The 25,587-nt window shown below is 41.4% G+C and overlaps 1 protein-coding gene across 1 annotated transcript in view; it reads right to left on the reverse strand.

Annotated features, from left to right (window-relative positions):
* The window catches only part of PDE8B (phosphodiesterase 8B), a gene marked incomplete at both ends in the record, with an annotated part of 68,638 nt that extends 44,674 nt beyond the window's left edge, over positions 1-23,964 (reverse strand). Inside the window, one exon of the mRNA XM_084225095.1 lies at positions 23,653-23,964. Within this exon, the coding sequence (XP_084081221.1) occupies positions 23,653-23,964 (312 nt within the window). The remainder of the gene's footprint in view (positions 1-23,652) is intronic.
* Positions 23,965-25,587: the final 1,623 nt, after the last annotated feature.

Consider the following 25,587-nt stretch of genomic DNA (forward strand, 5'->3'; position numbering starts at 1 on the left):
AACTTCAAAGTAAGGATCAAATGCTTAAAATTGAACTCCTGTGAATTACACAGTTGATAACATAATGAATGTCGAAGTTGGTTGGGGTTTTTTGTGTTTCATTCTCAGAGTCTGCTTCTCCTTTGCACAAACTCCTTTTGCGCAGAGCTGAGAAGTTTTGTCTCAGAATCAGCTTCAGGAACAGATGGTAAGATTTCTTTCTTCCTTCATTCTCATTCCGGTCTATATGGTTTCCTGGCTTGTGTTTCAAATAAGATATTAGAAAAATAAGTAGTCAAAACCACAGATCTGTTTCTTCTCTATTTCTCACTCCCTTTTTCATGCCCAGGACATAAGTCATCCATTTTTAAGCAACTAGAGTCAATAGTATGCGCGTAAAATCTTGTTGTTTCAATTTAAAACCAGTGGTAAGGGAAAAAAAGCAAACCAGGGGAATGCAGGTAAACCTCTGAAAGACATGGGGAAGAGAGAGGGAAACAAAAAGCAGTTAGCACCGACAGGTCACAAGTAGTGGATCACCCTATGGAAAACAAAAATTGAGAATTTAATATCAGTGTCCAGTTGATAGAGATTTTAGATGATTTCTTGAACAAGCAAGCTGACACTTGTAAAATAATCCAATGAGGTTTAAGATATTAAATGTGCATCTGATATAAAATGATAACTGGAGAAAGAATATTATTTTAGGACTTTTTACATTCTGTTCACAGTTTGCTAGCAGCTTCCTTGTGAATACATTATCATAATAGGACAACAGAACAAACAAGCAGAAAAGACACTATTTCAGCCATTATGGTGCTACATTTGGCATACAAACTACCATTGTTGAGCAGTCCCCAATTCTGCTCACAGCAGCAGCTACTCTGAGGCCTTTCAAGGCTCTAAAAGACTCAGAAACTGTCTATCCATAGAGGGTAGTCCACACCCCATTTATTCCTATAATTTGCAGATTAGGGCTTTTAAGCATCTGGAAGCAGTCCTGCAGCTTGTACACACAATTTCTCACCATGCAGATTTTTCCTACATGAATTCAAAGATCATGATCTACTATTAGGATCACTACCAAAATTCTGGTTCTTGTACCAACAGAGAATAAATTTGTATTTGAGATACAGTTGGCTGAACACATTTGAGTAGGATGATCCTTAATAAAACCCAAAAAGGAGATTTCTAAACACATTCCCATTTTTAGAAAAACCTGTGAGGAACAATCAAAAAAATCAGTCAAACCAACCAGTCTTGGTCCGGCATCCTATCTTCAGAAGTAGCCAAAAGCAGATGGAAAACTGGAAAATGCAAAAGCAGGGCAAGCACAGAGTGACACTGTCCCTTACATCCCCTAACCTCGATGTTTATAGCTTGTCTTAGCTTATGCTTTTCTTCTCACAAAGCAGAAGGGCGTGTAAATTAAGATCATCCCTTTCTTCACTGACCATGTAGGGTATCTCAAAACTTACAGCACCGGGAAATTTCCTCCCCTTCCCCCAGATATTTGGAACATGAATAAGAAGAAGGGTTTGGGTAATGGCCTGAAAAGTTCACTGTAACTCCAATGAATAAAGAATCACAAAACTTGTGGCCTGAAGGCACCCCTGAAGGCCATCTAGTCCCTTCAAGTGGTGCTGTTGCAATGCTCCATCAGCTCAGCCATGGCTTTGCCAATCCTTGTCATCATAGCTGCTGCTCAGCAATCACATTCCAGCCTGCACTGACAAGACAGGAAGTAAAATCCATTTTCTGGACAAGTGCTTTAATTTCCAAACTACTATGTTAGATTTTTTGAAGGAAAAATTACTACAGAATGCATCAAGCTTATTTTGAACACTTTTGACTTTATCAACAGAACTTTCTCTGGGAGTATATTTATTTTGTTAGCACACAAATTTCACGTCACTGAATATACTTGGCAGGTAAGTTATGTTAATGCCCTTGCAGTGTGAAGAGGTGAAGGGAAAACAAACTTTTACCAGCATCTGTCAAGTGAACAGAATATGTCCAGCCTTATGGATCTTGGCATGGTGAGACTTCTTTCTGTAAATCCATCTGTCATTACTGTCCATACTTCGCAGAAGCATGAGTCACACACATTACTGGGGAATCCGATCAAATTTCTTTACCTCAGGGAAAAACACACCAACTGAGACTGAGCTGTTTCAAAAATACATGCGCTGGTGTCTGGGAGAGAGCAAAATTCAAGACTATAGATACAGAGAGATATAAAAGTTAATTGTATTTTCATCTTTCCATGTTGAAGTAGTCACAAAAGCAGCCACTGTGAGGATAGGAACAAAGATCCAAACAAAACAACTTTATACTACCATGTAAATTTATGGTGAACCAACACTTTCAATGTTGCACATAATCATTTGCTTTCCTTGAGATAAATTAATGAAAACTAGAAAAATTAAAGAGAAAGCAACAAGAATAATGAAATTTCAAGGTATCTTAGGCTGCTTCTTCTAGGAGGAGAGCTTCCTAAGGAGCTGAACAGGTATCAATGAAATCAGGAGCAGCTAGAGCAGAATGAAGAATGACTCCCCAAGAGTATTCCCAATACAAGCTTGCACTTGGAGCAGGCCACTGGAAGGGGCATTGTTAAAAGAGCAGCTGAACAAAACCTACCAAAGGTAGGCCCCTGTGCTGCTGCAGAACACATCAGCAGGAACATAACCTCGACTCGCAGGCCCTCCAGTTATGAGTTAAGAGAGGCCCAGGGAGTGATCCCTCTCCATCTACCTTCTTCTCTCTGTTGCCTGAGGCTCCTTACGCTTGCCCAAGACAAGATAACAGCAGACAGGCTTATGGCTATAACAGCAGATCAATTCTTGGGCATGGCTATTAAAATGGATACAAAACCCACAAGAAGTGAGTTTCAGTACTGGGTATTTCAGGTAATACAATCATATAAATATGGAGAAAAACAGCTAGAACATAATTTGCAAGAAGAGATTAGCTAAACAGTCATGATAGTCTTCCATCACCCCTTGGCCTAGGTACTCGTAACTTGCGACGCATATTGCTAGTTTGCAATCAAACAATCATTTTAAAATGCAAAATTTACTTTGCCTTCCAAAACACTGATTAAGAAAAAGCATCTGGAAGTTACCTGCATGCACCAGTTACCTCCTCAATTAGTTTAACATTACTCTTCCAGGAGTAGATGGCCTGAAAAATGTAGTTGTCTTGGCTTTCACTGTTTAGAATGAACTATTTAGCATTTTACTGAAAGTAAACAAAATCACTAAGATTATGCACCTCAACACAGTCTTAGACCAGTCAGAAGCAGCACCTGTAATCCTGGTGTGCTAGTACTCATGTAGGTAATTATGGACTCTATTACAAAGGTTAAAGGGGAAAAAAAATTGACTCAAGGCATGTGCTGTGGTGTCATAGTTTGACACTGGCCAAATGCCAGGCACCCACAAACACCTCTCACTCACCCTCCCTGCTACAGCTGGACAGAAAAGAGAAAATTTTGAGATGGCTTCATGAGTTGAGATAAGGACCAGAAGAAAACACTCCAAGGGCAAAACAGTCTAAAATTAAAGATATTGAGTTTATTACTAACAGAATAAGAGGAGGATAATAAGAAGTAAAATAAGCCCTTGAAGAACACCTTTTCCCCCCAACCCGTCCCTCCTTCCCACTGACACAGGAGTGACAGGGCGTGGGGATTTTGGTCAGTTCATCACTGAGATTTTCTTCTGCTGCTCAGGGAGAGGAGTCCTTCCCCTGTGAGGCCATGGGGTCCCTCCCACAGGACACAGTTCTCTGTGAACTTCTCTGATGTGGCTCCAATCTCATGAGCAGCAGCCCTCCCAAACTGCTGCAACCTGAGTCCCTCCCACAGGCAGGCAGAGAGTCCTCCCAAAACTGCTGTGGCGTGGGTCACTCTTCCACGGGATGCAGTCCTCCAAGGACAGGCTGCTCCCGCCTGGAAGCAGGACTCCCTCTCTCCAGAGAGTCTCCCGCTGGACCACAGCCTCCTCCAGGCATCCACCCGCTCCAGCATGGGCAGCTGGTGGATCTCTGCATCCCCTGTGGATCCCCAGGGGCTGCAGGGGCACAGCTGCTTCACCATGGTCTGCACCACAGCCTGCAGAGGAATCTCAGCTCTGGCACCTGGAGCAGCTCCTCCCCTCCCTCTGCACGGACCCTGGAGCCCCCATGGTGGTGCCCTCACCCGTTCTCATCTCCTCCTCTTCTTTGGCTGGAATTAAAACTATGCCACTGCTTTTGCTTCGATTTCTTCTCAAATATGTTATCACAGAGGCACTACCAACATCTCTGACTGGTCCAGCCTTGCCCAGCAGCACATCCATCCTCAGAGCCATCAGGGATTGCTTCTGCCAGACACGGTGGAAGCTTCTGGCAGCTTCTCACAGGAGCCACCTCTGTTGCTCCCCCACTACAAAAGCCAGGCTGTGCAAAACCAACACACGTGGTTTTGTTCTACCATTTCTCCAACACTATTCACTGTAGATACTGCTAGCTTTCAACACCAGCCCTAGGCTGCAGTGTTACCAGGCTGCTTCTTCAGAGATGCATGACGGATGCTACCATCAGAGCGCTGGCTTTGCATTACCCCCTGTACTTCTTTTCTTGGGTGGGCATTGCTGGAATGAATTTTTTCCTGATTCAAAGAGGTCTGTTCCTATCTTCTTTTGCCAGCTCCTGAAAGCCACCTACATACCTCAGCCTAAAACCTCTATAAAACACTATATGCCTCTTGCTGGAACAAAGAAGAAAAAAAGCCAAAAAAACCCCAACAAAACCCAGAACAAGCATGTTCTGATGAGAGTGAGTCATTTATTGAAGTTTTCTGAATTGTCTTGCAGTTAGAAAAAAAAAACTCAGCATTGAACTTTGATCTACATTTTACAAAAAAACCAAAATAAACTCCAGTAAAGAACAGGGCATTGAGCATAAAGGACAGATACATGTCCTTTGAAAACATAATGTTCTCTCCTCCCTGCTCCTTCACACTGTCAGACAGCATTTGTTTTGCAGCACTTCTGTCTTGACTGTTGAGTTTGGGAGCAGGCAGTGGAAAACAACTAGTTTGGCTTTTGATTAAAACTTTAGCATCCACAAGAATGTCTTAGAATTATGCCTAGGAGCTCTATAGAAAATATCCCCAAACCTCCACAAGAATACAAAACCCAACAACACTCCAAACTGCAAATTCACAGTACAAACACCAATAAAACAAAAATTAAATCTTCCCAAGTTTTTTATAGGATAACAGACACCTATGGACACTTTCCCCATTACAGTCTAACATCGACTTTAAAATCCAAAACCAGCATTTAAATATATGTCAAAATTAACTATTTTGCCACTGACCTTTTAGTTAGAAACCCACAAAGAGAATTATTCCCTACCATCTCAAGTATCATGAGTGATGCTGTCCCCTGTAAGAAAGCCTCCAGCTTAGCATTGTCTGTTATTGTGAAACTACAAATTATCAACATGAAAGTCTGTGCCATGTCTCTCACTAAAAATTGTGCAGACAACGAAAATCAAAGCCAAATTCTCATCAAAATAAACAGCTCTAAGGCTCTTATGCTGACTGAATAATTCATGATCACATTTAATTCATTTCAAGTTTCTATTCTAGTTTCGACAAAGCCACTGCAGCTAATCCAGACAGCAGCAGTCAAATACTCCAAGACTGATATCCAGATATCACACTCTGTGATATGCACAGTGCCTTGCCCACTTGTGAGTCATCAAACTAAGCCACAGCAGACGTTACCCAAACCAGCATTTACACCCTCTGTGTTTTGTCGTTTAAGACTAAAGCGTTTACAAAGGTTGTCTCACAATTCTCAAAGTCAAAAGACTTTTCTAATAGGGCACATGGGCTGACTACCCAAACAAGATGCAGAGTGAGGAAGAGTAGGAGTATTTGTACAAGGTAGGTATAAGTGACACACATGAAGTGGTAGAGAAAGGGGAAGCTCTGACTCAGAAGAACAGAGAAGCAGGTGTTAGATGCACCTGAAGAATTCATACCTTGAATGAAACAAGAAATACTCTGATGAAACTTAGTTACCCAGTCTTACAAACTTGAATGCAGCCACGAAAATTTGACTGCCATTATTCTGTTCATATACAGGCAGGTAGCATAAGCATCTGATTTTATGATTTAACTTTTGCATACAGCTGCAACACAAATAAGATCTGCAAAAGCATGGAAAGAAGGCATACAACAGACCTTCGCCTGGTCTGCTGAACCAGTGCAAATTATTACTTGCACAATAAGCAATAAAATTTTGGGTATTACCTATCACTACTTACACAGCGTGTGTGTGTGTGTGTGAAATTAAAAGCTTTCTGGAAAAGGTATTTTTTTGGACATTTTGTTCCAGTCTTACCAAAGAGAAGCACCATAATTAAGTGCCACTGTTCAGACCCAGCATTACAAGACTCATGCAAATGTTCTACAGAGACCTCTTACTGCTACTTCAGTTTTTATGTACTGACATCTCTGAACATAATATAGTCATTTTTCTCCACCATTAGGATTGTCCATTATTGTAATTATGCAACTTACTACCAACACATTACTGAAAAGATAAAAAAAAAAATGCACACAGAGGAAAGCATGACCCTCTTTCCAATCAATTTTCTCCCATGGCTTCTGCACACGCACAGCATCCACTTCCACCCTTAAGAATCAAAAGTGGAAGTTCTGCCTGCTGTGTTCAATGTTAACTGCCAAATTTTTTCTCCCCAAAGAAGAGTTGTAGTTGCCTAGTTTCAATGCACCTTATACTGCAGAAGCTGAACCCAGCTCAGCAATTGTTTAATTCTATTTTATGAGCAAGATTTCTGGAGACAAAAAGGTCTTCTTGTACAGTTAAAGGCAGCATAGCCCAAATGTTCAGGACTTCACTGATTTAAGTCCTTACTAAGCAACACGAACCATATATCTGCCATGAACTATGGGAGAGTATTAATCTCCTCTCCAAGAGATCACATGGACATTAAAAGCCTGACACTTTCCAGCCACCCTTATTAAGAAATCCAGCCCCTGAAAGTCATAAAACAATTTAGTTTCAATCCACCTGCAAACATTTTCACAAAACACAGATTTTATTAGACCTGATGTCTTTACTTCAGTAGATTAGACCCTGTATCATGGACAACTCCAATGGATAACTGCTTATGCGTAAATTATTCACACTGTTACACTACAGTCCATGAGATTACAACAGAAAAAGCTATTGCTGAGTTTTCTGTTATATATCTCTCTCATATATCTCTTTATTTTACAGCTATCTTTGGAGGCACTCGGCAGGGAGATCTGTTGTGTTCCCTGTTAATAATGTACTTACTACAAGTGCATGTCACAAGACAGGAATCAGTAACTTCTGTAAGTTTTTTACTGGGTCCCATTCAGTTTTCAAAAAAGTGAAGAAATATTTGATTGTCACAAACTGAGGGAAAGGAGCTGCCAAGAGAGCAGGTAAAATGGTCTGGGCATTCAGGCCACTTGTACTACTCTGTGTCACTCTGTGACAGAGTTCTATGGAAGAACAAAAATACTGTGATGTATTGAACAAAAGATGCAATACAATATCATTTTGTAAAACATATGGGGTCACTCTAAAATGAGTGCTGATAAAACCATATTTAAATATTTATATATAAACCCATGAACAGGACTAGTTTATTAAAATTATTTCTCTTGAAAATAATAAATTTTCAAGAGAAAGAATTTTAATAAACTAGTTCTGTTCAAGACTGCTGAAAAGGGTTTGTTGGAATGCCACAGGCAAAGCCATTAAGAAAACTGGAGGAAAAAAAACAACTGCAAGATAGGCAGGGTAGCAGAGAGCCTTGACAGCAGGAGTCACAGAAATAAGGTGAAATTCAAACAACACAAAGAGCTATGTTGCTATCTGTTAGAAGTTTCTTAGCTGAATACAACAGAAAAAGCAGACATGACACCTTAGGACTCCCATGAGTAAATCAGAGACCAGAAATAAACTTTTTCCAGGCTTTGATGAACCTGATGGAGATACAGGAGGCGGGTCCAACAATCGTAAGGGCCAGCTCTCTGACCCAAGAGTCCAGAAATTACATTTTACTTCACATAGCAAGTTGCTGGTAAAGATCAAATGCTTTCCCAAAAGCAAATAAGACTTTGGGATGGGAGGCCTTCTCCTCTGTAACAAAATGTCTGTAATTGTTACAGTCAAAGAAGATAAAAAAGTTTATTTCTGGGCACACATAGAACACTCTGACTTGCTCACTAGTCCCACCTGTAGAAACTCTGTGAAGTGGTAATGCAGATTGCTGGATCCACACACTGACTAACAAAAGAGCGCCCCATACCCTTTCAGTTATGGCCATGCAAATATATCATTACTACCCCTTGCAGAATTTAGACCTCACGTCTTCAGATCCATATAAAATTACTAAAACAATGAATTTTCACAGATGCAGCTCTTGGAGAAATCCCATTTTTCCCTTTTAGTCCTCAATGGCATGGAGCTAACCAGCTGCTCCAAATTTTGCTGCCAGATGTGTCATAACCACCCCAGGGCTATTTTAGACTTCTGGATGCAATGACCCTGAGAAAAAGTTAAGTCAAATGGGTGTTCTGGTTTTTCCAGTCAAGCTGGATGGTTCTACTTGTGCCCCTAAATATTTTGCTAAGTCAGGCTTCAATGAAGATCAGGATTGCAAAGACATAACAGCTGCAGAGGGTCATATCAAGCCACCAAACTAACATCGTATCTCTGAGAATGGCCAACAAAAGATAATTTGTACCAGACCAGCATAAGCACGTGTGGCACCTCCCCCATCCATTCCCTACTGAAGGCCTTAGACATTTCCAAAACACACAGGAGTGATTTTTTACTTATTAATCGTCCCCAAAAAAGCTCTTTTACTTATTTTTGTACTGTTGCTGGGAACTCATGCACCGTGGAACACTACCTCCTTTTTCATATATAGCTGAGAAGCACAGCACAGTCTGACACAATCTGTAATTTGCAGCCATTATGTTTTTTCATAGAGACCGCCACGTAACAGATACAGATTATTCAGAAAACTGTCATTAAAAATAAAGCAAAGACATTTTAAAGTCCTCTGGGTGGATATAGTTGTATTATCGAAGATGGTGTGAATCAACATACCCTGAATCCACAGCAGGTCTCAGACAACAGCTCTGATAGTCCTAAAGGCAATTTTACAGTCAGCATGGTGGACTCACCATGCAGAGAGATCCGTTCTGAAATGGGAATTTGCCTTGTGTACTCTAAAAAACAAGTGGCCTTGACACACCACTGCAGTAGGCATGAATCTGCAGTAGGTCAGAGACAACAGCTCTGATAGACTTAAAGGCAATTTTACAGTCAGCATGGTGTACTTACCATGCAGAGAGATCTGTTCTGAGATGGGGATTTGTCTTGTGTACTCCAGAGGACAGGAGGAGGCCTCAGGAAAAGAGTCCCCATAAAAGTTAGCAGAAAGATGAGAAAAAAGGTGAGAAGTAATTTTGCTAGTCCTGAGAGCTATGGGGAGTTTATAGAAGCATGCACTGCTCACCCATTTCAGAAACAATTTTCATGAAAATATGTACTAAATACAAACAAAATACTGAGAAAATGCCATTTCCCCATAAAAGTCTGAAGTGTTTGCTTATGTTTAATATTTCATGTTATCGAAGTTTCTTGTGTTTCAATTCCCCTTGCAGCTTCTAGCAGAGACACATATATATTTGAAGATACAGTTTGCCCCACAGAAGTTTAAATGAAATGCCTTCGTATTAGCTGGCTTTTTCATATTTCACTTTATTAAAACAACACTCCAAAAATATACTTTGCCATTAAAAATAAAAATCAAAAGAAAAGTAATTCTCTAATCTTGCATTTTAGTTTCAATCATTATGTATGCAGAGGTATTTTTAAAATATATTCAGTTACTTTTACCACATTCAAAATACGATTGCCTCAAAACTCTATGAGTAAGCTAAGAAATATATATTTGAAAGTCTTCAAAGGCAAGCTAAAGGCAAGGCTAGGCACAGTTCCCATTGTTTTTGGGAGTGGGATCTTCAACTGTTGGAAACTACCCTTCCAGCCAAGGGAGTTTGCTCCCGCTTGGTCACACTGAGACAACCTCTGTGGTGTTGCAGGAATCCTTGTCCCAAAGCAGAAACTGTCTCCTCAGTTTTCTCTGGGGAGGCAAAAGCCACAGCATGAAAAGCATTGGGCCATCTCAGAGCTTGGGACACTGAAACGTCAAACTTTTCCTACATCAGATCATAAAAGAGTTTACCCTACTTCTGCTTATAATAAAATGCAATAATTTTATAGTTATTGATCATGTTACCACATTGGGAAAATGAAGAAGCCTTATGTATGCTTCAGCAAATAAAAACTATTCCTGCATTTCTCATGCATGCTGGTCACTTTGAATTTTCTTTGTTACAGGAGACACTTGCCAAAAGGTGCACTATTTACACAGGTTTAGACAAAGGTTTGCACAGTCTTTATACAAGTTCAAGAAACTGGATTATACTATGGACACAGTAATTTCACTGGTACCCGTGACAAATTATTCTATTGTCATGGAAGACTAGTGAAGAGGTTGTGAGTGTACAAATAGGATAAATACACTCTAATTTGAAAAGATTTATAAGCATGTTTTACTACCACTTTAAAGACTGATTCTGAGGAAATGAAACAGCTGCAAGAGTGCCCATCTTATTAAGGATGGCTTGGTTTAATGGTTTTCTATGTTGCTCCTGACAGGTAGACTTGCAGTTGTTCCTACCTGAGATTATTACTTCTCACTGAGATGTGTACATCATGAAGCAGCACAGTAGTCTTCATGAATTTGTACGTACAGCAGAACATACATGACCCACTGTCATACACTTTACCCTTCTGTTGCTGCCAGCAATAACAGGAAAGCGTTTCATCCATGTGCTGCCTCACGTGACTAGGTTCTCCTCTCAGGAAAAGAACATGACAACAGAACAGCAACAGCCTAGTCATCCACCTTGCTTAGTTTCTTTTGACAGATTTGGGATCAGAAGCAAACCAAACAAGAAACCATATTGATTTAAAGATTGATTGTTAAATTCTTCACCTTAGTGCTCCACTTCACCTTTTTCTTCAAAGGGGAATGAACTTCCATTTCATGTGTTCAGTATGTGCTCACTGAACACATCTGCAAGCATTAAACACACAGTGGAGCCAAATCTGTAACTACATACAAGATGTTATTGCTGATGGTGAGATGAGTAAATCACCACTCACTTTATTTTTCACCCTGAATATTGATCTAACAGTGCAACCTCTGCCCAAGGTGTGAAATACATCATCACAAAAAGTTAAAAAAAACCCCCTATGTCAGTTACCAAACAAAGGAGGAAGAGCAGCAAGCACTGCAATTCCATTTGGGGAGGCACTGGGCCTTTTTAGATCTGATCTAGTTGCTCAAGGCCACCTACTTCTCCCTGGTAATAGTGGCACAGCTGAGGTGCTTATGGTCAGGTGCCCCAGTACAAGAGTAGCTACGTCTCAGCGAGAGCTGTAGGGTCTCAGTCATATGCTTCCAACCTCAAAAAGGAACATTACTGGGCTGTAGTTAGGTGTAGTCAGCTGCTGAAGCATGTATCCATCCTGACAGCATGCATTCTGCAGCTGATGTTGCAGCAATCATTAGCACTCGAGCTTTAGTAACCTAAAGTTGGTTTAAAACTGCTGTGGGTATCTCTATGGTAACATGCCTTTGGACCTCCGCACTGCAGCATGAAGTGAAGTTAGCAGTACCAGATAGGGAGAAATTTTTCAGCCGGATCCTCCCAGCTAATAGAAGATATTAACGCATTAGAAATAAAGCCTTTTGAAGAAGCAGTAAATCAAGGGAATATTTTTATCAAAGTATAACCAGAATCTCAAACTGACTATAGTAAGCTCTAATTTATGAATAAATGAAACATTTTTCCCAGAATTTTGTGGTTGAAATACTTCTCTAGTTGAAGTGATATTTTCAAATAAACAGAAAATCCAATTCTTACTAACTTCCCATTAGCACACAAGTCAGTTGCTGAGTGAGTTTTTAAGAAGGCAAGCAGGAAAAATTTGAAAGGAGATTAGAGAAGATGCACAGAAGACTCTTCCCTGGTTTACGCTTAATTTTGTGATAGGCAGAATGAAGGTACTTTTTTCTGTCACACATTTATGCCATGATTTTTTCCTGTCCGTGGCATGCTTATTGATAATAAAAAAGAATATATACCTGTATTGTCAGATACTAATCAGTTTAGACAATACTTGGAATAGACAAAGAACAACCCTCCCTCAGAGTGAGGAAGAAGGATTGAAGGCACTTAGCAGCTGGTAGAAGCAGGCTGTGAACTGTGACCAAAAAGAACCAAGAAATTCACACATTTAAAGGTATCCTGCTTTGATCCCATTTTCAATAATGGCAATACCTCTGTAACTATTCGAAAGGGCAAGGAGAGGGGCAATAAAATAACTAAAGTGTATTTTGGGAATAAAGTCAACCAAAACTGGAGGAAAGATGCCAGCAGATGGCTCACCCAACCTGCAGACAGGAATACAGCAAGTATATGTACATACATAGAAAAAATCTGCCATTGTTCAAAGAAGGCAAGCTATCCTCTTCCCATGTGATCACTTTCTCAGTGATCCTATGCTGAAAGAACAGGTAAAAACCAAAAATCCTGTGACAGTGAGAGGGGCAGATCTCTGGAAGGAGAGCACTGCTGACATCTCCAAGTGATGCAAATCTTGTATGCTGCACCAGTGCCCGGCCACTACCTCCTTCACCTACCAAGAAAAGTTGAACAGTTATCAGGGAGAGTTAGGAACAAGCCAATGGAAGCAGCAGCACTGCCCAGCCCAACTACAGCTGAAATAGCTAAGGGCTGTGTAGGAGGTATAATGCCAGCTGTTTTGATCTCTGTTAGCCTCTTAGCCACAAGAGAATGTATCACAGCCCAGTCATTTATTCCTATTGAGTTATAAATAATATGTGGGGAAATTTTCAGAAAATTTGAATAGCCTTTTGCCCACTGCCTATCTAAAAAAAGTCAGATCATCGTCTCACTGATATCAGTGCTATCCTTCCAGATGCAAGATTTGCAATCTAACATATGGAGTGGTGACTTCTGAATTTTTACTACTGGACTATATGTATTCATTTCACATTTCTACATGGGGGCTGGAAGTGCAAAATTATACCAAGTTTTTATATGTTGTAGCATTAAACATTGTTTTGTACAGTAAACACTGTATTTTAAGCTCATTCATTAGATTTTGAAATAAAATTATTCTCTTTCTTCAGTGATAGGAAATGATACACAAAAAATTCAGATGGTTAAGGACGATTCTTTGATGGGCAATCATGTGCATCAGCCATGCAGGAAAACACTATTCTCTGATGAGACTTCACATGTGAGCTACAGAAATACAGCACGTTTTTCAGTACAAAACTATCTACAGGTCTGCAGAGATTTGCAACTAAATGAAAAATAACAATAAAGCAAACATGAAAGGATGGCCTTAATGGAGTTACTTCCAGCACAGCAGATTTTTCAAACCTAAGGTGAGGTCGCAGATGTCTTATAGCTCCAAAGGGGCAAAAAAAATGCTTCATCTAAAAATAGCCTCTTGTGTAAATGCAATGGAACCCATGAAAAAGATTCCCTTCTTTGAAGACAGTTCATTACTGAACTCTTTGAACTGTATGCATAGTCCCTAAGCCTAAAATGCCAGAGGGCCAAGAGAGATCTGTATGTGCATCAGCTGTTCTTGTTAATGTGTATCTGCACACAGACACCCATTCTCACTGACTGTAATACCCATCAGTCCCACTAGTTTTTCTGGTCTCAATAATTTTATATTTTGCTTTCATAAACCTGAAAGAAAAAGTCTGACATCTCTACCACCAGGATGCACAGGATCTAACTTAAAATTATGACATTTAAAACATATTGTCTTTAAGACTTGCACAACTCTTGTCTTGAGTGTGAGCCTTAAATAAATCTATCAAACACATAGTTTTTAACCCACTAATGGTGTGAGAAAAAAAACCAAACCCAATTCTGTTGCTCAGTCCAATCTCACCTAAAGGACTAGAGTAGTAAAAGTTCTGTCACACTGAAAAAAAACCCCAAAAACCAAAAAACAAACAAAAAAATTCCCAAAATGTATCAAAGAAACTGTTGCACCAAATAAAATTACACTATTTATACAACTTACATTTGGAAGGAAAAAAAACCACCACCAAAACAAACATTAATTTTAAATTATTCCCATGCATCAGACTCACACAGAACTAACACATTGTGTAAATTCTCTCCTAACTGGGACGGCAATAAAGGAGTGCCTGCTGCCATTTAACAAAATTATCACAGAAGTTATACTAAAACCAGTTATATCAGTAGTATCACTGTATTTGAACAATTTTGATTCTTAGTGTTAACTTGTTTTGCTTTGGTGTTATTTTGTTGTTGTAATTTTGGTTTTGGGGAGAATACCTTTGTCTCTCTTTTGTCAAAACTTCCTTCAGAAAACAGGTGGTTAGTGATCTTCAGTTTGTCTAGACTAATATTAGATACTTCTCTCTTGCTTACAAATGTTTGACTACAAGGTGTAGAAGGAGTCCTATGCTACTGTGGTGGGCTCATTAATAAAACAGAGACAAGCACAGTCTAACAAGTGGCTTTAGGCAGCAGTGGGTATGTTGCTACAGTTTTGTACACAGAACATCATCTAGGCAATTCCTGTTGCAGCTGCACTGACTGGTAAAGATACGTTTTTGTTGTGCAGCTCTAAGATTTGGGCAGTAATCTCTAGATTCAGACATCACATCTCCTCAAGACTCCTAATCATCAAAGACATCCAGTGCCACCAAGAAAAGACTTTTATTTCTCCACCTCTCTACCCACATGCCCCTTAAGCACCATTCTCTTTGGCATGTCTCTGCCCTGACCTCCTCCAGCCCATAACACAGGACCCATCCACAACCACCCCAGCTTGACTAGACTGGTAATTTTTTTACTACTTGAACAATGATATCTCACCTGCTTAGCCCATCTCAGACCTTCACTTCATCCATCTCTTCTCTAACCACCCACTGCACCATCATAGTACTCCAGCTGACCTTTTTTATGTCTTTGGAATAAAGGTAGCCAAAGATTTCCCAGGTTTCCTCCAGCACCCTGTTGCTGCCATCCAGAGCTTCAAGGGAAAGGAGAGCTGTCCAGCAGCTGCAGATCAGTACACCATGACCATAAGAATGCAAGAAATCTTAATTTTTTTGTCTTGCTATCCTAGTCTCCATCACTGCAGCAGCCTGAAACAAGGCCATAGCAAAGGTGTTTGACTCGGCAGTTACTGACTTCTTCCATGAGCCACAACACTGCTTGGAACATTAACACAGACCTAAACATTTAACAGATGGGAACTGATTTATTCTGGAATCTACTATGACCACTCTTTCTGAAATCTTGTGTTTTTCACAATATAATTAAACAGCTGTTTAAGAAATATTTGTCTTTGTGACAAGGAGGAAATAGAGATTCATCAGGCAGGACTCTTTGGAATGCATGGATTTCAGGGAAGCAATCTTAAAAGCAAGAGAAAGAGAAACCCACAATAGCCAAGAGTCCAGGAAGAAGAGTACTCACATGGGAGAACCTTTTAAGACACTTTCAAAACAGAGACTTGAGCTTGGGTGTCTATCTGGAAAACACCTGAGTCATCACATTAACACCTATTCTGGGATCTCAGAAGAAATTTGATTAACTTTGGTAATGAACACACACAAAAAAGCTAAACCTAATTTTCTCTCTCCTTTTCTAAAAGAGGTTTCTTGGTTTTTGGGCTAGCACAATGGTTTGATAAATTGCATTTCATAATGGACACGATAACTGCAGGGGAGCAATGACCACTGACAACATTCAAGTCCACAGTGCACTTCCAAATCTGCAGCAGGGGAGGAGGAAAGCTTCTCTCAGTGTTCTTGTAGCAAAATGGCTAACCTAAGAGAAAAGGGAAAACTGACTGCTGGAAGTAGCTCCCAAGCTAACACCAGAGACCTCATGGTCAATTCCACATTCAATTCCACTGATTTTTTTTTTACAGCACTGACAGGTATACCACCTGTAATTATATCCCTATTTGATGAAAACATGCATATAAGAAGATAGGAATCAGACCTCACTCTTCCAAATATAAACAAATGAATTGTAATTAATTCTGACAGGGTGCAGCTCTATATGAAAACTGACTGTGAGCAGTTTCTCCTAGGCTTACAAACAGATGTTGAATAGCTTGATTTTTACTACCTATTTTGCTTCAAAACTCCCTTCTGCTCATTTAATCAGTGGATGTTACTGACCCTACTGATGCAGAGTCTCTCAACTATCCATTTTTCCTTTGGAATTCTTATTTAAATGTGGTTTAATAATATCTATACACACATTCACACCTGGCTGTATTGTCTGTGAATTCTGTGTACTGGAGTCCAGGTGGCCCAGATCTTTGCAATTCCTGTTCCATTCCTCTGTGCTATGAAACCAACTGCATTGGTCCAGTTTTCCCATCCTTTGGACCAAAAACCACCTCCTCAGATGCAATCTGAATCCAGGGCAAAAGGTCAATGAATTGTAAATCTACATCAAAATTAGGCATGCATTTTCAAAGTGAATAACTCACATTATTAAGAGTTTAATATCAAGACAGTTCCTGAAGTAGCACCATTTAGCTGAGGAGTTTCTCAGCATAAATCTGCACTCTACCCTTTCTATAGCCAAGATATGAAATATTTGGCATGGGATAGCCAAGTCAGAGATCTACAGGGTAGAGATATACACTGATTTTTTAAAACTATTCTCCAGAGTACCTCACTATTCAAAGAGTCAGAGGTAATACAAAGGAACAGCATGTCTCTAATGCATTTTGTTCTTTTACAGCTGACAACATGGGTGAGAAAGGCATTTATAAATAATTGGATGCTGAAGGATGGGGCTGTGGTTAACACAAATGGCTGAACTGAAAGGGAAAAATAAAGTTCACTGGCAAATGGACTAATGGTCCTCTCAAGTGAAGAAAGTTACCTGGAGTAGACACTGCCACCAAAAAGCTGTACAGAAAGTCACCTTAACTCAGAATTAGCAATGTATCTTTGCACAGAGCTTCTTCCTCACGTAGAGGGAAAGGTGACTCAAGCTTCATAAGCCAAAAGCAGCAGTGTTTTGGGGGAGCTGTGGAAGCTCCTGCAGAATGAGCTCATTCTACTTTATGGTCTGTGAGACTGCCCCAGAGAAGACGCCCTCCGAGAGGCAAGGGGGCAGCCAGGTGTTGTGTTGCTGCCCTGCAGCAAGGTGACTGCTGGTGACTTTCTGGGCTAGAAATGCACCTACTGATCTGTGCCGGAGGGAGACAGTACTACACAAGAGATCATCAGGTTGCAGTTGTTAGCTGTAAGCTCATGCCCTCAATCACTTCAAACATACAGACTGCTCTTCACAATGCTCTGTACTTTGGTCTTTACATGAGTAAATGTGATTGCTGATTTCCTTAAGCTATAATCCTGGGTTTGACAAGACTCCCCCAAAAAAATGTAAACTCTGGTGCATCCTAAAACACTTCACATGTTATTTTCTAGCAGCCACACAGGTACAACCAGTGCTCACTAAAGGCACTTTTAGAAAAGTTACATGTACAATGGAGAAAATGTTGAAAGAGTCACACCAAGCTCCTCAGAAGATAAAACCTCAGTCTCATTCTGTGCATATCAAACAGTAGAAGGGGAAAACAGATGCTGCTAATGGTCAGCTTAAAACCACTTGGTATTTTGAGCACTGAAAGACAAAGTCTTAAAATAAATTTTTACTGAAGGACTCAGAGGGGTCCTGGAGCTGTTGAGTTCTAATGATGACACTATTGAGGCTCATTGTTCTCTTACAAGCCTTCAGTAATTCTCTTTTCTTGTATGTGTGTGTGTGCGCGTGTGTGTGCTCATGTTATATTTAGTGATATAAATGCACATCATCCAGAGCAATTTTGTAAGTCCAGAATGTTGTGTGACTCAAAGTAAAGTCATTAATCAGGCTTCTCTTTGCCAGGTGGTTTAATATTTTCTGAAGAAATTGTTCTATCTGTTTTGTAACTGTTCTTCTGTCTAGCATTGCTTAAGAGCATAACTACAGTGCTTGCCAAAGTTCACCTGCATCATTTGAAGGAGGAATGGAAAGGTCAGATACAGAGCAGCAAAATTCCTTTTACTGTATTCATTTAAGATATCTGGGCTTAGTCACAGAAGATCACCTCTATACTAGTAATTTTCTTATGGTAAGAGCTATTCAGGCCAGCACCTCTCAGAGAACAGATAGCCTAAATTAACAAGGTCCTCCACTGTAACATATTTTCAACACTTTTTGGCCTGCTCAATTTTTTTATGCCAACTCTGCAGTCCTCAGCTATGTTCAAGAGGTGTCTTATGTCTCAGGTGTCCTACTGAGTTGTGAAATGGACCTTCATCACATTAAGTTACAGAGTTGGGAGGTTTATTTTCTAAGTTTACACTACATCTGGCATGTTCTGCATGCCACAGAACTGACTATTAGCCAGTAGTACACCTCAAAAAAAAACAGAAGTGCAGGAAGTACCCTGACTTTTCCTATACATGGTACTGCCTGAAAGACAACTGTATTTGAAATCAAGGCAATACTTATGATTGTATTTCTACATGACCTATGAACCTGATGCAACTCTTTCAGTGGCTGGATTTCTTGCTGCTCTCCACTTTGCATTTGGCAGCTGCAGTATTTGACTTATTCTGCCCAAAAAAAAAAAACCAAAACAAAATAAAACAAAACAACCAAAACAAAATAAAAACAAAAAACCAAGCAAAACAAACAAAAAAGACCCAAACCCAACCAAAAAACCTACATCCTTGACATTTTGAAGAGAAGGATATGTCCCAACACTTCCACCTTGAAACTTAACACTGCCAACACTGGAAAGAGATACTGTCCCATTGCATTTTTGCTTATTTCTGAGCTTTGCTTCTAATAATTATTTTGCTACAGAAAAGCCTGAAAACTGTCAAAATCTACTGCTATTGTGACTGATCAAGAGAGACTCATAAACAAGTCTTTCTTTTCTACAAAGAAGACAGCATAAGAAGAACCAAATCATTACACCTGCTGTTCTTGTAATTTCAAGAAGAAAAATATGATAAAGTAATCAATGGAAGCCTGCAAGTTGTTTGGAGGTTTTTTTCCATCTAGCTAATATGTTGGCAACATGAGCTTTGAAACTTGTCTGTGGCTGTGAAGTTTTGTTAATGCTGTGAAGTCTCAGGATACTAAAAAAATCAGAACTTTTCACAGCTTCTGCTTAAGATTTGGTCATAATTAAAAGATGTAAACATATATAAGGTAAGCATTTTTTTACATATTCAAATCCTCAAGGATGTGTCAAAAAAACTGTTTACTTCTTGCTAAACAGCTGGTACTGCTGCACTTCAGAACCAGCAATAACTGAGCAATGGGTCAAGCAGCCATTATACAGTCAGCATCTTCTCAGCTCATTGTTGTGCTTCTGTGATGGAAGCTAAATGCCTTGTATCTTTATAGAAAGCTGATGGAACATTTGAGATATTAATACTCTTTCTTTCCATGATACTGTTTTGCTTTGTCAAGGAGGGAAGGAATGTCTGCATTTTTTCAATTGAGCGCTTCTGCCCATATACTTTAAGAACAGAGTAGTGTATGGCTGGGCACCAGAAACTGTGGGTCTTCTCCCAAATCAACCCACAACAAGTCCACTTGAGATCTTTGTCAGGCAACCAGTAGATAATTGTTTACCAGGCTTTCAAGATCAAAAGAAACACACTCACCTACCAAAACTGCTGACTAGTTACTCGTAAACAGCGTGAGTGGGATGGGATCAACACATCTCAATGCTCTGAACAGCTCAGAACTTTTTGTTAAGTAAAGGAGAAGAAAAGCAAAAAATTATCTTTTGTAACACTGACCTCACACCAAATGAATACAGATCAAATAGACTTTGAAGGTAAGGTTTAGATAAGCCATATGTTTTAAGTGACATGGGATCATTTTTTCTTTGGTTGGCTTTTATTTTATTTTTTATTTGAACTGAATGGGGTTGAAATTATTACAGGTTGATTTATTTTAATGTTAGTTTCATACCATAGTGTGGATGAGTTTTAAAACATTGTATAAGGCAGGATCAAATGTAAAGTGCAATACTTGATTGTGTAAACAACTAAAGAGCAGTTTAAAACACAAAATGAAGACACACTAAGCAACATGGTTTAAGTGGTTTGAGCAGTTACAGAACAGACAATTATTTTAATATATAATAGTGCTAACAGACAATATATTGGTTTTGTCCCCTAATACACTTAGATGAGATTTTGTGGTGGTTTAACCCCAGATGGCAACTAAGCCCCAGGCAGCTGCTCATTCACTCCACGAGAATGGGGAAGGAATCTGAAGAGTAAAACTGAAATAACTCATGAATTTTGACACTTTAATAAGCAAAGTAAAAAGGTACACATATGAGCAAAGCAAAACAAGGAATTAAGTCACCACTTCCCTTGGGTAGGAAGGTGTACAGCTGTTCCCAGAAGAGCAGGGCCCATCATGTGCAGTGGCTGTTTGGGAGGACAAACACCATCACTCCAAATGTCCCCCGTGCCTTCCTCCTTCTTTCCCCATGTGTGAGGCCATATGGTATGGAATATCCAATACTGTTAATAGATGCAACCAAGCACTACAGGAGCTAAAACCAAGGGGTATTGCTAGACACTCTTTCCATACCAAAATAAATAATATTATTCTTCACTTTTGAGCTTTTATGGAAATAAATATTGTTATGTACTACTGCAGAAACAGGTTTCCACACTTTTCCACTTCTTATAATCTGTCAAGTATAGTATACTATTTTGCCTTTATGATAGTTCTGTAATAACCCAACACTGTTGTAGTCAATACTTTAGTGTGATGTACAAAATCATGCCAGGACTGGCAGTAAGAAAGGCAGCTCTAACTCCACTAAAAAAAAAAAAAAATTACAGGTCTTAATTCTTGTAAGAACGGAAATACTTCTACTATGTAACTGAAACAGTTGTTAAATAACTTCAAAATCCCAGACAGCTAACAAACTCATAATTTGTAAAAAGAAGTGAAGCTATCAAAAATAATCACAATTCTGAACCATAAAATCATTTAGGGCAGAAAAGACTGAATGTGGCACTCAGTGCCATGTGCTAGTTGACAAGGTGATGTTAAGTCATAGGTTGGGCTTGATGATCTCAAAAGTCTTTTCCAGCCTAGTTAATTCTGTGATTCTGTGAAAAGACGTCCAAGATCAAATCCAATCTTTGACCAATCACCACTGTATCAATGAGCCCATGGCACTGAGTGCCACATTCAATCATTTCTTGCACAGCTCCAGGGTTGGTGACTTTATCACTTTCCTGGGCAGTCACTCCCAATGCTTGACAATCCTTTGTGTGAAGAAATTCTTCCTCATGTACCACCTGAACCTTCCCTGGAGCAGTTTGAGGCTGTTTCCTCTCATCCTGTCTCTTGTTGCCTGGAAGAAGATACCAACCCCCACCTGGCTGCACACTCCTTTCACTTGTGGAGAGTGGGAAGATCCCTCCTGAGCTTTCTTTTCTTCAGGCTTCTCTCTCACCCCCAGCTCTCTCAGCTGTTCTTCACAGGACTTGTGCTCCAGACCCTTTCACAGCTCTGTTTCCCTTCCCTGGACTCATTCCAGCACCTCAATGTCTTGTAGTGAAGAGCCCAGAACTAAACACAGCACTCAAGGTGTGCCCTCACCAGTGCCCAGCGCAGGGGGACAATCCCAGCCCTGCTCCTGCTGGCCACACCATTGCTGATCCAGGCCAGGATGCCATTGCCCTTCTTGCCCACCTGGGCACAGCCTGGCTCATGCTCAGCTGCTGTCACCAGCACCCTCAGGTCCTTTCCAGCCCCTCTGCCCCAGCCTGTGGAGCTGCCTGGGGTTGTTGTGACCCAAGGGCAGGACCCAGCACTGGGCCTTGTTGACCCCATAACATTACAGTACCAATCAGAAAGTTCAAAACCATCTGAAACACATGCAGTTTGAATAACTAGAAAGTTGGGAAATACATTTGTTTATAACAGCACATAATATAATAACATATAGTAAACAACTATTGAGAACCAAGTTATGACTCAAAAAAACCTTTTTTCCCAATTCTTCCAATTTTCTTTTCAATTTGATTTTGCTCTCATCTTAACAGGAGAAAAAAGAAATCATTAAAAAAGAAATCATATTTTGTCTTAAGTATTGCACCCTGGCTAGTAAAAAAAAAAATAAATCTACAAATTCAAGAAATACAAGAATTGTTTTACTCCAGTCATGCTTGAATTTTGTCCCAGTTGTTGATGATGCAGGCTCCTCATCTGAATGAGTAAAACACTCAACGTGAATGCAGACAATTCTACGAGTTTCTCAGCACTTGAACTAACAAACTGACAACGGGCCATGGGGGTGTTTGGGGTTTTTTTCCTGTGTCCTGTGGTTTCTCCCACTTACGTTTTCCTTAAATTGACTTCTGAATTTTTAAATTATTAAGAAATATTTTACAACTTTGGAATTTCTTACTGATATTCTAACAAAATACTAGGATTACTTTGTGACATGATATCCTGCTTTCTTAGTACAACAGAAAAGTAACCTAAGATGCAGCTAAGATCATGATACTGGTTTTGGTTTTTTTTGGGTTTCTTTTAATTAATAAACTTTGGAAGGGGGCAACAAAGCAAAATTTAATTTTTCTAAAAGGCTTTCAGGCAAGTTACCTACTCTGATATTAAAAAAAACCAAAAAACCCAACAAACCAAACAAACCTCATGGGAAAAAAAGTCCAGCACAATGATCTCTATGCAAGTGCTAAACTTAAGTGAAGATGTTGACGGGCAGGTTGCAGTAGTGCCTGCCTCAGCCACTGAGAGGGGGACCCAAGTCTCCCAGGTACCCTACAGACAGTCCCCGCCCGCTCCTCCAGGAGCATCTCCACAGCCCTCCACCAGCAAGGTGCATCAGCATACGTGTGCAGATTATAGTGGTTGGGTTCTCAGCCAAACACCCACGCCTAGAAGCAACAGCTCATTTTAACAGATACGGCGGGAAGAAAAAGGGATGAAGTAAATAAAGCCAGCACCAAGTACTCTCTACCATCAGCTACAGAGCTCGAAACTAACCCTTTCCCCGCTCGCTGGGTGTGCGCGGCCGATTCCAGCACAGGGCGCTCCGGAGCCGCACCAAGGCTGTGGGCTCGGGGCGGAGAAAGGCGGAGAGAGCCCGAGGGGCCCGGCGGCTGCTGCTCCCCCCGGCGAGCTCCAGGCGAGGCGGCCCCCCCGCAGCAGTGCCAGCCCGGCCCGGCCCGGCCGCCGCAGCTGCGGTGAGTCAGTGGGCACTAGGGCACCGCTCCTGCCAGCTGCATCCCGCCCGCCGAGCATCCTCCGGCGGGGGAGGCGCTGGCTCCGCGCACCGTCCTCCCTCTGCCGCGGCCGGCGGGGACCCGCACCGGCACAGCCGGAGATCCCTCCGGAGCGGCGACGCTTACCTTGGCGCTGGAGCTGCTGGTCTGGGTCTCCGCCTCGACGCTGCAGCAGTGGGGCGTCCTGGACCGGGCGGAGGCGCCGCCGGACTCCCTGCGCTCCTTGCGCCGGGGGCCGGCGGAGGGCGGCGGCTGCCGGCTCTGGTAAGCGAGGACAGAGGGGATGGAGTCGGCCGCGTCTGTCTTAACGAAGAGGCCGTGCAGGGTGGTCGTGCCCTGCGAGATCGTGGTGGTCTGGTGGGGGGAGTTGGACTCCTCCGAGTCCCGGCAGTATATCACACCGCTATGCGAGACGTGAATGCTGGGTGCGCAGCCCATCCCTTCCCTTCCCAGCCACCCCGCCCCGCTGCACCGCCGCTCCGCTCCGCTCCGCTCCGCTCCCACCTGCCGCCCGCCCGGGCTGCGGGGCCGCCGCCCCTGCGCCGCGCACCCCGCGCCGCCGGCACCGGCGCCTCCCCCCGCCGGTGGCGCTGCCCCGGCCACTCCCGCCCCTGCGGCGCCTCCCCGTTACCCCCGCCCGCTCCCCGCGCTGCCTCCGGGGTCCCCAGACCTGCTAAGCCTCGTCCCCTATTCGGCAGCGTCTTACGAAGCGCCAGCGACCACCGGGCTGTGTTTACCTGGGGTAGGGGGAAGCGGAGGAGGATGAGGAGAAGGATGAGGAGAAGGGTGAGAAGAAGGGTGAGAAGAATGATCATCGGCGGTGCAGTCCCCTCATGACCCAGGCAGAGGGTCTGTTTTCAAGCATCGCGTAGGGACAGCATTACACACATACACACACACAAACACACACACACACACGTCTGCAGCAACCCCGGTTGTGCTAAATACTTAAAAAAAAAAAAAAAAAGTTACTTATTTTGACAGTCAAAATGTGCCCTACTCTTGGGAGAGAAAATCTCAGTTGTTTGGGGGTACTCAAGGGAGCAGTTTAGAGCCACATAGCATCCACGGCAAGTTAGGGAAAAAAAGCCCAGAATTGTTTCACAATTCTTAATGCTGCTTTTCAATTAAGCCAATATTCAGTGACACAAGTTGCCATTTTACCCTTGGTGTCTGATAGCTGCCAATCCCTGTTTCCAGTCCCTGGTGAGATAATCAAGAAAAATGTTTAATGCTACAAAGATTTACACACCTTCTCAGCTTTCCACAGTGAATAGTTTCATTGACCACAGTGAAACTATGTAGGAGGTGTAAAGCTAAACATGGAGGTTTTAAGTCTTTGCAAGATTTTAGTTTTTAAATCCCTCTGTTTTAAATGGCACATAATAAATCCTTCAAGAATTGGTAATGTCATCCAAGCAGCATGCTTCCTGCCTCATAAAGCATTTATCTGAAACCCAGCCACCAAGGAACACTTGTGACTGAGCACCGGAATATGTGTATATACTTTTTCTTCCTCTTGGAATATTACCTGATGTTTGACCACTGTTTCTTCACCTAGTTTTAGTGAATGATGTAAAAATACTAGAAACGTGAAGCATGGCTGGTGCAAGGATTGTGATGTTGTACAACAAAATGGTCTGAATATGTTATTTTTGGTTCTTAATGCTTTTGAAGCACTTTCATGAATTAGATTTCAGTTTACTTATAAGTGATGGTTTAGCAGCTAAAATGCCTCAGCTTAAAGAGACTTTGAGCCTTAGTCTCTGCCTGTCTTGATGCAGCGCATGGATCATTGCAATTATGGCAACTTAAGACAGGCACTAGCTCATCAAGAAACTAGACTGAGATCACCAATTTGTTGGACAAAGTATTTTCAGTTTTCCAGTTACCACAGTGAGCCCGTGTTGGCCCTGGTAATCACAATTTTCTAGGTAACTGTTTTCCCCACTAGTTGTCACTGTTCACAAATCAAGTTGTGGTTTACATCCCGCACATGCTACATATTTGCATGCTTTCCCACTGCCACAGCGCTCTGCTGGTGGCTATCTTTGAGGACAG

This window comes from Fringilla coelebs (assembly GCF_963513975.1).
Source record: "Fringilla coelebs genome assembly, chromosome: Z".
Taxonomy (NCBI): domain Eukaryota; kingdom Metazoa; phylum Chordata; class Aves; order Passeriformes; family Fringillidae; genus Fringilla; species Fringilla coelebs.